At 39.7% G+C, this 12,925-nt stretch overlaps 1 protein-coding gene across 1 annotated transcript in view; it reads right to left on the minus strand.

Moving 5' to 3' along the window:
• LOC104525374 (plexin-C1) overlaps positions 1 to 12,925 on the minus strand; it is a gene marked incomplete at its 5' end in the record, with an annotated part of 32,766 nt that overhangs the window by 16,461 nt on the left and 3,380 nt on the right. Inside the window, 7 exons of the mRNA XM_010168515.2 lie at positions 3,919 to 4,065; positions 5,450 to 5,648; positions 6,208 to 6,332; positions 6,819 to 6,860; positions 10,680 to 10,783; positions 11,173 to 11,274; positions 12,316 to 12,415. Of these exons, the coding sequence (XP_010166817.2) occupies positions 3,919 to 4,065; positions 5,450 to 5,648; positions 6,208 to 6,332; positions 6,819 to 6,860; positions 10,680 to 10,783; positions 11,173 to 11,274; positions 12,316 to 12,415 (819 nt within the window). The remainder of the gene's footprint in view (positions 1 to 3,918; positions 4,066 to 5,449; positions 5,649 to 6,207; positions 6,333 to 6,818; positions 6,861 to 10,679; positions 10,784 to 11,172; positions 11,275 to 12,315; positions 12,416 to 12,925) is intronic.

Here is a 12,925-nt window from a genome sequence, read left to right on the forward strand (position 1 = left end):
TGTGGTTCAACCTAGTAATATCTAGAGTTGAGGCTTCGTGCACTAGAAATTAGTGGTTAGCAACACAAAGTCACAGTGCTCTTCAGCAAAGGCTTAATACAGGTTGCAAGAATTGTTAAAGGCTGCTTAAGGAGAACAAGGTAAGTGTCTGCAACTTACTTGAACAGGAACTAGCTTGGAACCTAGCTAAAAGACAGGAACAAATTCTAAAAACATTTTTTCACTCATGCCGTGACAGTAATAATGACATTTGAAGACAATGCTTACAGATGGTTTCTCAGATTCGTAGTTTTCTTGAAAATTAAATTCAAACATGAATTATTTAGTATAGCTATTAATAACCACAGCAGATAATATATGAGATGTGGTTTAATAAAGAAATGTGATAATACCATATTTTCTTAGAAGTAAAGAAAAATCATCTGGGATATTCAGGGGCTCTTATTCATTACATCATTGAGATGCATAGCTGTTCTCTGTTCAGCTATGCATCTCAACGAAGCATATTTCCATTTATCAGACAGACTGAAAAATCAAGAAAAACTTTAGATTGGCAAAAGTTGGAGAATCATGTAAAGGAGACAGCACCATGAAATTGCCTTAAACCTACTTCCCTGTCTCCCACACTATGAAATACAGTAAACAGGAAAAATCAGATTAATTGTATGATCCTTCTGTAGCAGCCAGAACAGTTACCCATGAAGAGGTTACAGAACAGCTAACAAATTGACACAAAAAATGCTACACGAGTTAAATCTAGGCAAGATGGGCACTACACAAAGCGAGGTTTGTACTCTTGGTGTGACAGTATGGTACTCAATCTGCATCTAATTCAGAAGACTCTCCTGTAGCCAACAACTGCACTGCTCACTTCCTAGCAAGGGCTGTTGTGTCCTTTTCTGCTGACGAAAATCCCCATATGTCACATGCTTTTAATAGCTTCCTTACCTCTCACAAAGTGTGCCTAATAATACCTCAGCTACAGCGTCTTATTAGGAAATTGGGTTCCCTGTCTCTGCTTTACTCCCTTACAGCCCTCCCACTTCTTTTAACACCCTTCTTTTAACTCATGAAGTAGTTGAACACTTTAAACAACCTTCTACCACATGGTTCTGCTTCACTTTCAATAAAAGGCTGCTGGCTGAATAGGTGAATCAGATCATTCCTTCAGATCTAAAAATGCAAACTCATTTCAGCAAAGAATTAAACAGCCCAAATCCCTGTTTTAAAATAAGCAGTGCCTATTCAAAATAAGTCTGTAGCTCTTAAATGCCCGAGCACCAAGTCTACCACATGAAGAAGTCTTCCCTGGTTTTCCACAGAAAAGATTCTCCCATGCCAGGCTCACATTGTGTAGCTTTTCTATTTAAAATGAAACACTTCAGTAAAATGCTAACACTCAGCTGTGCACCATACTTCATCATCAGTCATCAAGCAAATTATCCACCAAGGGGTGCAGCTGCTTGTGTGCCTGTGAGAAAGCAGGCTTGCTTCCTCAGCCTGCGAAAAGGCTCCACGATACATCTAAGTCTCTTTCAAGGCAGTTTTATTTCTCAATACTCAAATACAAGCACAGCGTGAAACCACACAGCTCCTCAGCTCATACTGGACCAGTGCTTTTAGAAGCATCTTTCCTTCAGTTCTTCTGCCTGAGTATTTACTTCAGCAGCCCATCTCTGTTCAACATCTGACCCTTTCCAGCAGAGAGGGGTAACAGCAGGGGGCTGGCTGGTCCCAACGTTGGTGGCCATCTTAAAAAAGGCATGGGGCTCAGCCAAGGGACAGCTCTAATACAATTCAAACCCAACATGTTTCTTAGTTCCCTTTTTTTCTTGTTACAAATGGCCTGAATTTTAGAAAATATCTCCTGTCCTTCCTCATTTCTCTATGCCCAGCACTTCTTCCTTCTCTGGCCCCAAGAGTTTATCTGCATAGTGTTGTGTTTAGGACAAAAGCTTGCCCTGATTTTTAGGAGCCTATTTGTATCCTGATTTTATTAGTTTGGAACTAAGTCTCAATCCTGAAAGGAGAGATTTGTACACAGAGTACCTACACCCTTGTTTGTGCCCTGCCAGAGATTTGAGAGCTGAACTCCCTACCAGATGCATCCTTGTGTCTTCAGGTGCCTACATACCTTAAAAATCTGGACACCGAGGTCTGCAGATGTGCTTCAGTATCTTTCTATCACCCTCTTTTTGTCTGTGTTTTTTTTTTTTACTTTGCTCTAGATAGGTAGATTTTTTTATTTACTACTATTGTGGGGCCTTAGAAAGGGGCAAAACAAAATACCAACAAAATACTGCAAGACTCCGAATGTAACTGCAGTGACCAATGTGCAAATGCATTTGAAAACTCAGATCACAGTTTATTCCATTTAGAAAACAAAACCTGCAATCCTTTAGGCAGAAATTTGCCTCCAAAGAAAGGAGAAAATACTTGGTTCCCTGTCTGTACGCTCACAGGTCCTGCATGTCATTGCAGTGCATGTGAAATGGTGTTAGTGCGAGAAGAAAAGCTGACTCCTTCCACTTCAGCATCCTGTTAAATGCTATTCTTGAAGAGAAAATGTGCACAGCTGGCCTGCCTCCCCAGCCCAGAAAGCCTCACTCTTCTACCTAAATCTCTTTCACAGCACAGTTTTAGTTTCCAGTGTAAGTGTTGGACAAATCACCAAACAAAACTGTTTCCCTGTCCAGCTAGAGCTAGAGTCCTAGGGCTCTGTAACTTTACTGCAGGATCCTCTCTCCTTTTCTGATGATTTTAAAGGGAACATTCATCCACTTCTCAACTAAGTCCATTAAACTGCTGGACCTTAGCAGGGAAAGCTGACTTATTAACCCTATAACAGTATCATTATCTCCTATTTAAAAGCAGGAATACAAAGTACAAAGGCAGCAAATAGCATTTGAGAAAGGCTATCGGCTCTCTCACTTCCTCATCCATCTGCAGACAGCCTTCTCCACTGATACCGAGTCCTTCAGACCACTTCCCCTCTCTCCACTGTAGGCTGTCCACAAGACCCTATCAGTGGCTTCATGCACAGAAGTAGCACTAGGAAAAGTATTTAAGGCAGTGTTCAGCAGTTTCAGAGCCGGCTATCCCCCAAGGTGCTCTCAATTTGAATTTGTGCTATAAATAAGAAAAGTCAATCAATTCCACAGGACCAGATGTCCCTGTGCAGTCTACTAGTAACGGGCATATTGAGCTTGCTGGAAAATTGTTGCTCTGCCTAACTACTGGGTTTTGTATCCTATGGCTATATATAGCAATACATTTAAATTTACTCTGGATCCCAAATGCATGCCAGAATGCAGTGCACAAACAAGAAAACCAAAGATATGGTGTTGTGCATTTAATTTTTAGTCTCAAACTTCGTTTCCAAACGCACACTGTGGTAACTTAGCTTGAAGTACCTTCAAATGAAACTTCCAAGAACAGCTTTGTAAACAGCTATAAGAAGATTTAACTATAAATTTGTCAGTTGAAGAGCTTTCAGCAGAAAATGACAATCCAGAAATGTTTCACAGAAAGGCTGTCATTTCAGTGAGCTTCCTACATGACCCAGTGAGCTACATCCAATGAACTGCTGACCAGTCAAAATTTCTAAGCATACGTTTATATATTTGTAGTACACTTTAAAATAAGAAGGAATTTTAATGCCCTGAGACTTAATTAAACGTAACCTTTGGTGATTAAGGTATGCTGTGAAGTGAGGAGTGCTATTTGTGAAATGTATATTGGTGAAATACCAGCTAGTTAAACTCTATTGCATTTTGAAACTTTGTCAGCAATAACAATTTTATTATCTGGGTACTTAACCATCACCTTAGTGTCCAAGAGCCTTAATTTATTTTCCTAGAAAAAGATAAAACATTGTAATTGTCCGTGTTTGGAGGGAACACAAACTGGCAAACATACCACTGTTTTGAATTCAGACACTTGCCACAGCAGCCAGTCTTCGTTAAGCGTGTACAGGGCTTTGCAAGTTATTGCATCAACAGGTCCTTTGTTAATCCTCTGATTGAGGGTTGTCACTAGCAAATAGAAAGGTTCACCAATTGTCTCCTAGGACATGAAAGAAATGCAATGTTTACATGTTTATTCTTGTAATCATTAAATGGGCATGAATAACTAGAAAAAAATCAAGCACAACAAATTCAGTTATTTCCTCTTAACTATCTGTTTCTTGCAATTAGAAAAGAAAATTCCTCTGAGCAGATTTAGCTAGTTAATTGTCTAACCTCCATCCTTTGCTTTCAGTGTGAAAGTCTCATGCAAATAGCAAGGGACAGCTGGAGTTTGTGGCAAGATAGCTCACAGCCCCTTGCTGTGCACAAGCACGCTACACACAAGCTGCTCCTACTCCACCTGGCAGACGCTTCCTAGTTCCACCAAAGAGCAGGTTGGGGGTGAGACATACATGTGTTCACACACATACTTCAGCTATTTCTTCCTTTTTCAGTCTTGTGAGAAAACAAGCTAACAATTAGTTTCCTTTTGAATTGGCGTCTCCCTTTGTTGTCCCTGCAAAAAAGCCTTGGGAGCAAGGTGGTGGGACATACACTGGTGTATCAGCAAAAGAGGGAATAAAACTGGGGCTTCCCTCTCCTGCCTGAACCCCAGGCTTCAGGGAAGCACCTGAGAAAAGAAGGATGGATCTTTGTTTCCATGTGACACCACTCCTGCAGCCTGGCTAAGGCACCTCACTAGCACAGCTCTGTAAAGATGACTGGTGTATCGAGAACCCATCTCTGACAGTTCCTTGGCCTCTCCTGGGGTTTCAGGAAACTGGTGTGAGCTGCTGAGCCTCAACCAATTCTGCTGCTGTATTAATGCAAGGACTGATATAAGTGATAACAACAGCATGATTCTATCACACTGGTAAGAGAGACAGGAAGCAAAACCAAGCACTAAAACCAAGAACAAAGTGCTACTAAGTGGGCTAAAATAAACCGACAGTAAAATTATAGAAAATGTTTATCTTGTTTCCACTTGAAGTCATTTAGTTCTTGAAATCTGCAATGCTGTTTGGAGGTTAAAAAGTTTGGAAAGAAGTTTAGTTTTCCAAACGACAGTATTCCTTCAATCTCCGTTACGTGGTAGCTTTCCAACAGCTTGCACAGAAAGGTACAGCTGCATTTTAACAAGTGTGTCAGTCTTTTAGCATGATCATAATACACCTCATGGAGATGAAACAATGTCTGACATAAGAAAAGGATATGCTAGAATTGCAAAATTACACAAATCTCAGCCAAATAAATTACATGACCCTTGCTTACAGATGTGCTCTTCTGCATTTGATAGCTATCTAAGTCACCTAAACTAGAAGAGCACACATTAATAATGTTAAATGTTTGACTGAATGCTTTAAACTCCAACAATTCCTCTGGAAGAAATCAGTTTAAAAAATTCTTTGCTTATCCTAAGTAGTGAAAAGATGTACACATACCCGGAGAAATCCAGAAAGGCAGACAGACATCCAGTTTGTCAGCAATTTTTCTACCACAGATTCGGTTCGTCTGAGCAGGAGCTTAGGCTGCACATTGCTTGACTGCTCCATCAAGTCCTTTGTCAACACTTCCAAAATATGGGTTAGATAAACTAGCTTAGTCTGTAGTGCAATGGTCAAGAAGGATGCAAACAAGCACCTGTTAAAAAAAAAAAAAAAAAAAAAAAAAAAGGATGCTATAATATTTGAAATTTCTCTTCCCAATCATCTTTAATAAATGAAACACACTTTAGAGTAGTTGATATCCTAAGTTTTCCCTCCTCAGGCACAGAAACTGTTCACTGATCTCTACAAAAATATACAAAATGTAAGCCCATCTACTCTTGTATTTTTTATACACAGAATTTGTGTCTCTAAGTTTATTCTGCAGAACAATACCTGCCCCAGTGACAGAGCATTTCTAAACTGTAGAACTGTTGATCTAACTGCAGGAAGTGTTTACAGTTTTGAAGTGAGTTTTTCTGCTCCTTTGCCTCTTTGTTTACATGTACAAACATTCTGATTTCTCTTTAATGGCTTGTTTTAATGGCAATGTTTTTTCTTCTGCAGTGTGTGCAGATGGAGAAGATGGAAAAATGCTCTGGAATAATGCAAGCTTGTTTTGCAAGAAGTAGAAATTACATTTGTGTGTTAAAATCCATGTTGTTTTTTCCTGCTAATTCTTTGTCTTGAAGATGATAAGCATAATCATACTATACCTGTCTTTCACAGAGAAATTTTTCTGCTTTTCAAGGGTGTGAATGAGAGTAACAAGAAAGTTCTTGTTACAAATTAAAGCATGCAACATGTTGAAGCTGTCATCCTTGCTTGTTTGGTCTCTGCTCTGGAATAGTTAAACAAAAATAAGCAAACTGTAGTTTGGATATGATGGATTCTTAATGCTCAGAAAAATGGTAAGCAACATATGGGATAAGACCCTGGCCTCATTAAAGTCAGTGGGAATTTTGCATTAATTTCATGGGTCTCAGGATTCTACCAAAAACGCATATGCATTTTTGTACAACACAGAGTACACACATGCAGAGCATACATTTTCTGTCATATGCACAAAATAATGCCAATAGGTACGTTTGCCTGTCATTTTCCATGACTAGATCCTATTTTATTTAACTAAGTCATAATATGCATTGGGTAACAGCATCTCACATATCAAATTCTTTTTTATATAAATCCACATAACTTTCCTCATGTGGGAAAGGGAACATATTGAAAATGCAATCTGATGTTCTAGGATAACACTGAGATAAGGGATACAATCGTTCTTGAAAAATATTTATTAATTAAGGCATATCACACTACATCAACTTACCTGTGGCATGTCTTCACTGAAGATGGATGCAAAGCCTCCTGACTAAAATATAAGACAGGTGATATTTATCATTCTTATGTTATACCAATAGTTCCTAACACATGTATGTTAAACACGCCAAGCATGTTCCTGATGGCATACAACTTAAAATGAAACAATGGAAATGCTGGCTTCTAATGTGGCTACAATATAAAAACTCTACACAGTAACTTCTGCAAAGCTGCTGCCAATGTTCACTGAAAAGTGAACTCTCAAAGATGACCTGGTATTGACTTCAGTGCTACTGTGTGTGTTACTCTACGTTGCCGAGCTGCACTAGCACAGCAGTCAACAAACGCTCCGCAGGAAAAGCTGTTTATTACCCTCATCTGTAAATGTGGTGCTGTGCAAGGGGTGCTGCAGGCTGCATCCTTCTTGGACAGCAATGGTAGCCTTTGATATAAGGGGTTTCTGTAACAAAGTGACACTTAAGTTCATCTGCCTCCATTCATTTCAAAGCATTTTATGAATGTTTGCTAATGAACTCTCCAGGAGGTCCGTGCTGTCAGTCTCCACAGAGGCACAGGTGCCACCACACATCCAGCCCTAGTGAAAGCTCCCACAACAAAGGGAAGCCCCCAGTTCTCAAACATCTTGGCAATGCCTCTTACAGCCTGTAAAGTCCCAACACAGCTGCATGTTCCCAAAGCAGCACCCTTGAGCAACAAATTCACGCTAGTAACATTTACTGTCATCTGCTTTATCTGTGATGCTGCCAGCCCCTAGTTTCCTTATAGAAACATAGAATCACAATGCTCTGTGTTGGAAGGGACCTTCAAAGACCACCTAGTTCAACCCCCTGCCATGGGCAGGAACATCTTTCAGTAGATCAGGTTGCTCAAATTCCCATCCAACCTGACCTTGAACACTTTCAGGGATGGGGCACCCACAACTTCTTTGGGCAACTTGTTCCAGTGTCTCACCACTCTCATTGTAAAGAACTTCTCCTTATGTCCAGTCTAAATCTATTATCTTTCAGTTTAAAACCACTGCCCCTCATCCTGTCACTACAGGTCCTGGAAAGTCTCTCTCTCTGTCTTTATTATTAGCCTCCTTTATATTGAAAGGCTGCAATAAGGTCTTCACAGAGACTTCACTTTTTCAGGCTGAACAATCCCAACTCGCTCAGTCTTTCTTCACAGGGGAGGTGTTCCAGTAGTTTGATCACCCTCGTGGCCCTCCTCTGGACTTGTTCTTGTCTTCCTTGTGCTGGGGACCCCAGAACTGGATGCAGTAGGGGTCTCATGAGAGAAGAGTAGAGGGGGAGAATCACCTTACTCAACCTGCTGGCCACGCTTCTTTTGATGCAGCCCATGGTACAGTTGGCCTTCTGGGCTGCAAGTGCACATTGCTGGCTCACATCTAATTTTCATCTACATTTCTGGTTTTTCATCCCTCCCTTTTCTCATGCCTCCTCTTCTCTTCTCCTCTACCATACTCTTCTTCCTCTTGCTCCACTGGCTATTCCCATTTTTCCAGAATTTCTTCAGCAACCCTAACACCACCTACCAATAAAACACACACACAGTGAAACAACAAGAACCACATTAAAGGTTAAAAATGCTTGTGAACTGGGAACAAGCATGGCAGCATTAAACCCAATGTGGGAAATCGAGGAAAAACAGAAATAATAATCCAAAGTTTGAAGTAAAGCAAAAATCACACTGAACATAAGGAATACTTTAAGAACAGATGTAATATCCATTTAACACCTACAAGCATTAAGCACAAAACAAAAGCTCAAGCCAGATTAAATATAGAAAACTGAAGAAGCAGGAAATGAGAAGCTCAAAATGAAGAAAGGGTCCATCACTCTTAATTTTAGGTATCTGACTCCCTCTTTAAGCATCTCATCACGTCCTGAGACAGATGTCAGGCCAGTGAGATGAATCACTTTCTTGAGCTGCCTGTCTCTATACTGCCTACGGAAGATGCTCAGTGAACAGCTTTGATCTCCATGTTTAAACAGCTTAGATTAGATGAGACAAAGCCCATCAAACACACTGAAAGGCAGAAAGAGTACCATTCGGATATCATTCAAACACATGAGGTTAGTGAGGGAAGCAGTGGTTTGTCACTTCGACCCTTCTGTCAACCCTCCTGACGTTCCCTTGCAATCTACTACCCTATCGCCTTTTCTGTTCATCTGTAATATTTGTTTAGTAGAGCACTGTTCTCCAACCACATTCATACAACAGAAGGCACGTTTGGACACTCCTGCAATGTGAACAGTAAGTACTTAGTGAGAAAAACTGGTACACAACATGTTAAATAACTTGCCTGACACCGCATGTCTGTAGAGAGCTAACAGCAGCAAGTTTACCTTTGTGGTATCAGTATTTCAAACTGAGACAAAATACAATTGGAATAATTTCCAGGATGTGCAGTGGCATGAGACTTGTCAAGGCAAAAGAGGAGCCCTTCCCTTTCTGACCTCACATAATGCAACAGAATGGCACACTTCGTGCCTTTTTTTCTTTCCTTTTCATTTGCATAAAGCAAACTATTTCCACCCAGACAGCTTCTACAGATTGTTACTGTTTTGACAGGAGACTATCACTAGGAAAAGATATATTCCTAAAAATAAAACCACTATTTTAATGCTAATATGCCTGGCAACAAAACAAACTGAAAGGAAGGAGATGCAGAAAGTAACGTTTCCTTGGTCCACTTCCTTCGAACCTCCTAGTGATTCCTCACAAATTAGACTGGGGGCATCAAACCAGTACCAGAAGAGATATTCCCAGTTTCCTTTGGTGTGAGAACTGGACTCAAAGTGTACAAAGATTATGCATATGTAATTGTTAAATATTATTCTGCCTTAGTATCTGGTATTTGGTGTTGTACAAAAAAAGGCCTCGATTCTGCACTATCACGTGTTCAGTTTTATAACAATAAGCTTTTAGTGGGATCACACATGGCGATAAAGTGAAGCAGTGTGCAGGTAAGACTGCAGGTCTGGGCCCCACCAGTGATGAGTAACACATGCAGACTAGGAGATAATTCACAAACATACCAGCTATACCCTAAAACCAGCACAGCACTAAGCAAGGGTTTGTATTCATTGCTGTCAGTTACACAGAAAAATACCACTTGCTGAGATCACAGCCAGTAAGCACTGGTTAACATCATGATATAATTCTGAAAGCTGTGGCAAATGCACTTACCAGCTTTGTAATGTGTCATGTATGCAAAAAAATAGCAAGAGAGGTAAAATATTCAAGGTAAGGCCTCTTTGGTCCTCTGACTCAGTGGCACAAACTGCTAAACTAGACAGCACTTAAGTACTTGTATAATTTTTAAGCATTTGACCTGCACTCCTTTGAATCAGGGTCTTAACCATTTCTGTCAGCAGCTTGGAGTAGAAAGTCACCATGACCTTAGAGCCATTTCTTTATCCCACAAGTCTAATTAGGAAGTGTCATGATGTTAGCTAGCATGTTAGCTAGTTTGACTGTTACTTTAATTAGCTATAGCATGGAAAGTGAAAGCATGAGAACAAAAAAAGCAATGGATCAATTATAGCTTAGTTAGGATGGCCTGAAAAGCAAGCAGCTTAGCGAGGCTGGGCAAAAAGGAAATGGATGCACACACAACCCTTGAAAATTCAACAATGGTGCTTTATCTACAGCATTTAGGCTTGGTTAAATATAGAGATGTACAGCCTTAAGTGTTCTTTGGTAATTCTTGATTTAAGAAAAGTTTCTTGTGAAAACAATGTGCACTTCCTGTGTAGTATTTACTTTAGTTATTTGATCTTGACTTTTCTAGCTTTTTCATTATTAGGCAGGGCTGACAACTGAACGACTTATAAATATTTACCTCTGGAAAGAAAGTTCTAAGAGCAAAGTGTTTGTAGTCAAGGAAGGGAACGGTTCCAAAACTGTCCACCACATCTAATTCATCCATCTGCAGTTCAGCAAATCCTGAAAAAGCACCCCCCCTCCCCACCCATAGAGTTAGTTTAGTTGACACAAAATCATCTTGACAATTATAACTTGGCCCCAATAGATGTTCCTTAAAAAACAGTTTTCTGGAAAGAGGGCTTGTTTTTCTAGCTGAAGCTCTTATGAGCAGGGAAGTACCAATCATTTTTTTTTCCCCCACTTCTGTTGAAGGAAATATTACATGACATCCTATTAGCTCAGTGTTATCTGCTACTACAGTGCACACCAACATTAAACAGGAACTCCAATATAACACAAAAATATTCTAACAGCTATAAAATTAAAAGGTTTATATAATGTGAGCTTCTTGACATTTTCAGTTCAGAAATTATGCTGTACTTAAGCTCTATAAATCTCTTTAGACCTACCCTCGCGTATTTCCTTCCGAATTTCATATTCCAGCAGTTCAAGTTGCTGACTCTGTTTACGGGTTAGCTCTTTGGATTTGTATCTAGTAACTATGAATGCCGCTAAAAAAGAAGAAAATGAGATTCTGAGTACAGAAATTGCAGAACAGACAACCCCTATACAAGATATATTTTAATAGTATTTTAAGAAACAGAAAGATTAATATACACTTGCGCTCTCCAGGAGGATTCCCGTTTCTACTGTTGTCCGTGTGCTAGTACCCTGGAGCCCTAGTTATCTGGATCTAAACCCCAATGTTTAATAAAAACCATTCCTTTAACAAGGTCTTAGAATTGTCAATCCAACTTTATTTGAAAGTACAGCACACCCTGCTATGTACAACCTGCACAGTGAGACACAGAATCTTAACAACCACTTCTACTACTAGCAACTTACTTAAAGTAGAGTGGATTAAAGAGGAAAAACAGTTGTTTTGAACAGGAAATCCACTTCCAAATTGTTAACTTTTCTAAAGCTTATTTTGAGAGAGTAAAGGCATGAAATATGGTTCCTGTAAAGGTAATGCACTATTTAAAAAGAAACTCAACCGTACAAAAGAACAAAACCCTAAATTTATTACAATAAATAGAAATTTATCAAACACATAACCAGGTCAAAAAGTTCAGAAAAAAGAGTGACAAAAAAGGAGAGGATAACTAGTTACCCCCTTCAATTTAGTAAAGACCTACAAATTAATGAGTGATCCAAATGAGACTGAGCAGAAAAACCACAAACACTGCCTGAGGATAAGCAGTTTGTTAGGGAACATCTTCCCCAGGGACAGGAGTGGAGCTCAGCTCTGACCGCTGGAAGGGCCCAAGTTGTGACACAACGATGTCAGTCCTATGGCTTACCTCACTGAGTGGTGGTCAGTAATCCCAGCAGAACAGCCAAAACTACTGTCTTGTAACATGCTGTAGTCTGACAGGATGGACTTCACCACCAGATCAGAGTTAACTTTGTCCACTCTTATTAGGAACAGGGTAAAGCCACCAGACTGTTTGTGACAGTGCGAAACATGCATGTGTGTATGTATATGTGTTTATGTGTCATGATTATATCCTTCAACAAATCAAAAACTGAAAACACATTATTGTACTTACCTATAATGACGCCCACTACAATAGGTAGCAAAATAAGAACATATAAATATATGTGTGATGATGCTGGTTTGACTTCATGCTCAAAATTTCCTAATTTGACCTGAAGAAAAATAATGGCTATGTTAACAGTGGACAGGTATTAGTATCAATACTTAAAATTACATTTAATGTATTAAAAAAACAAATGTACTTGAGGCACATGAAGGACCTTGGGTCTGCAGATTATTGGGAAGACAGCACCAATCCTGGAAAACATATGTGAACCAACACAAACTTAACTTTTACTGTATTTGATGTTTAAGCAGCATAACAGAGCACTGCCAAGAGAAAAATTTGAAGGTCCTCATGCAGCACCAAACTAGAGCCCTCAAATGGCAAGATCTTGCTTCCAGCTGGCCAAGTGGCTCATGCACCTCAGAATCAAGGAAGGCACATGTTGATAGTTAAAAACATTCCTTTGCACTCACACTGTGACTCTGCTGAGCAGAAAACTAAGATAAGACTTACGCTAATAAGGAGGGAAGTAAAATTTTTTTATAGATGCCTGGCCCACAGCTCCCTTCCCTATTTCTCTGAAGAAGTTTCAACCTCTTTATGTAGGATGTAAGGC

Source organism: Antrostomus carolinensis, unplaced genomic scaffold (assembly GCF_000700745.2).
Source record: "Antrostomus carolinensis isolate BGI_N321 unplaced genomic scaffold, ASM70074v2 scaffold16435, whole genome shotgun sequence".
In the NCBI taxonomy this organism is placed as follows: Eukaryota; Metazoa; Chordata; class Aves; order Caprimulgiformes; family Caprimulgidae; genus Antrostomus; species Antrostomus carolinensis.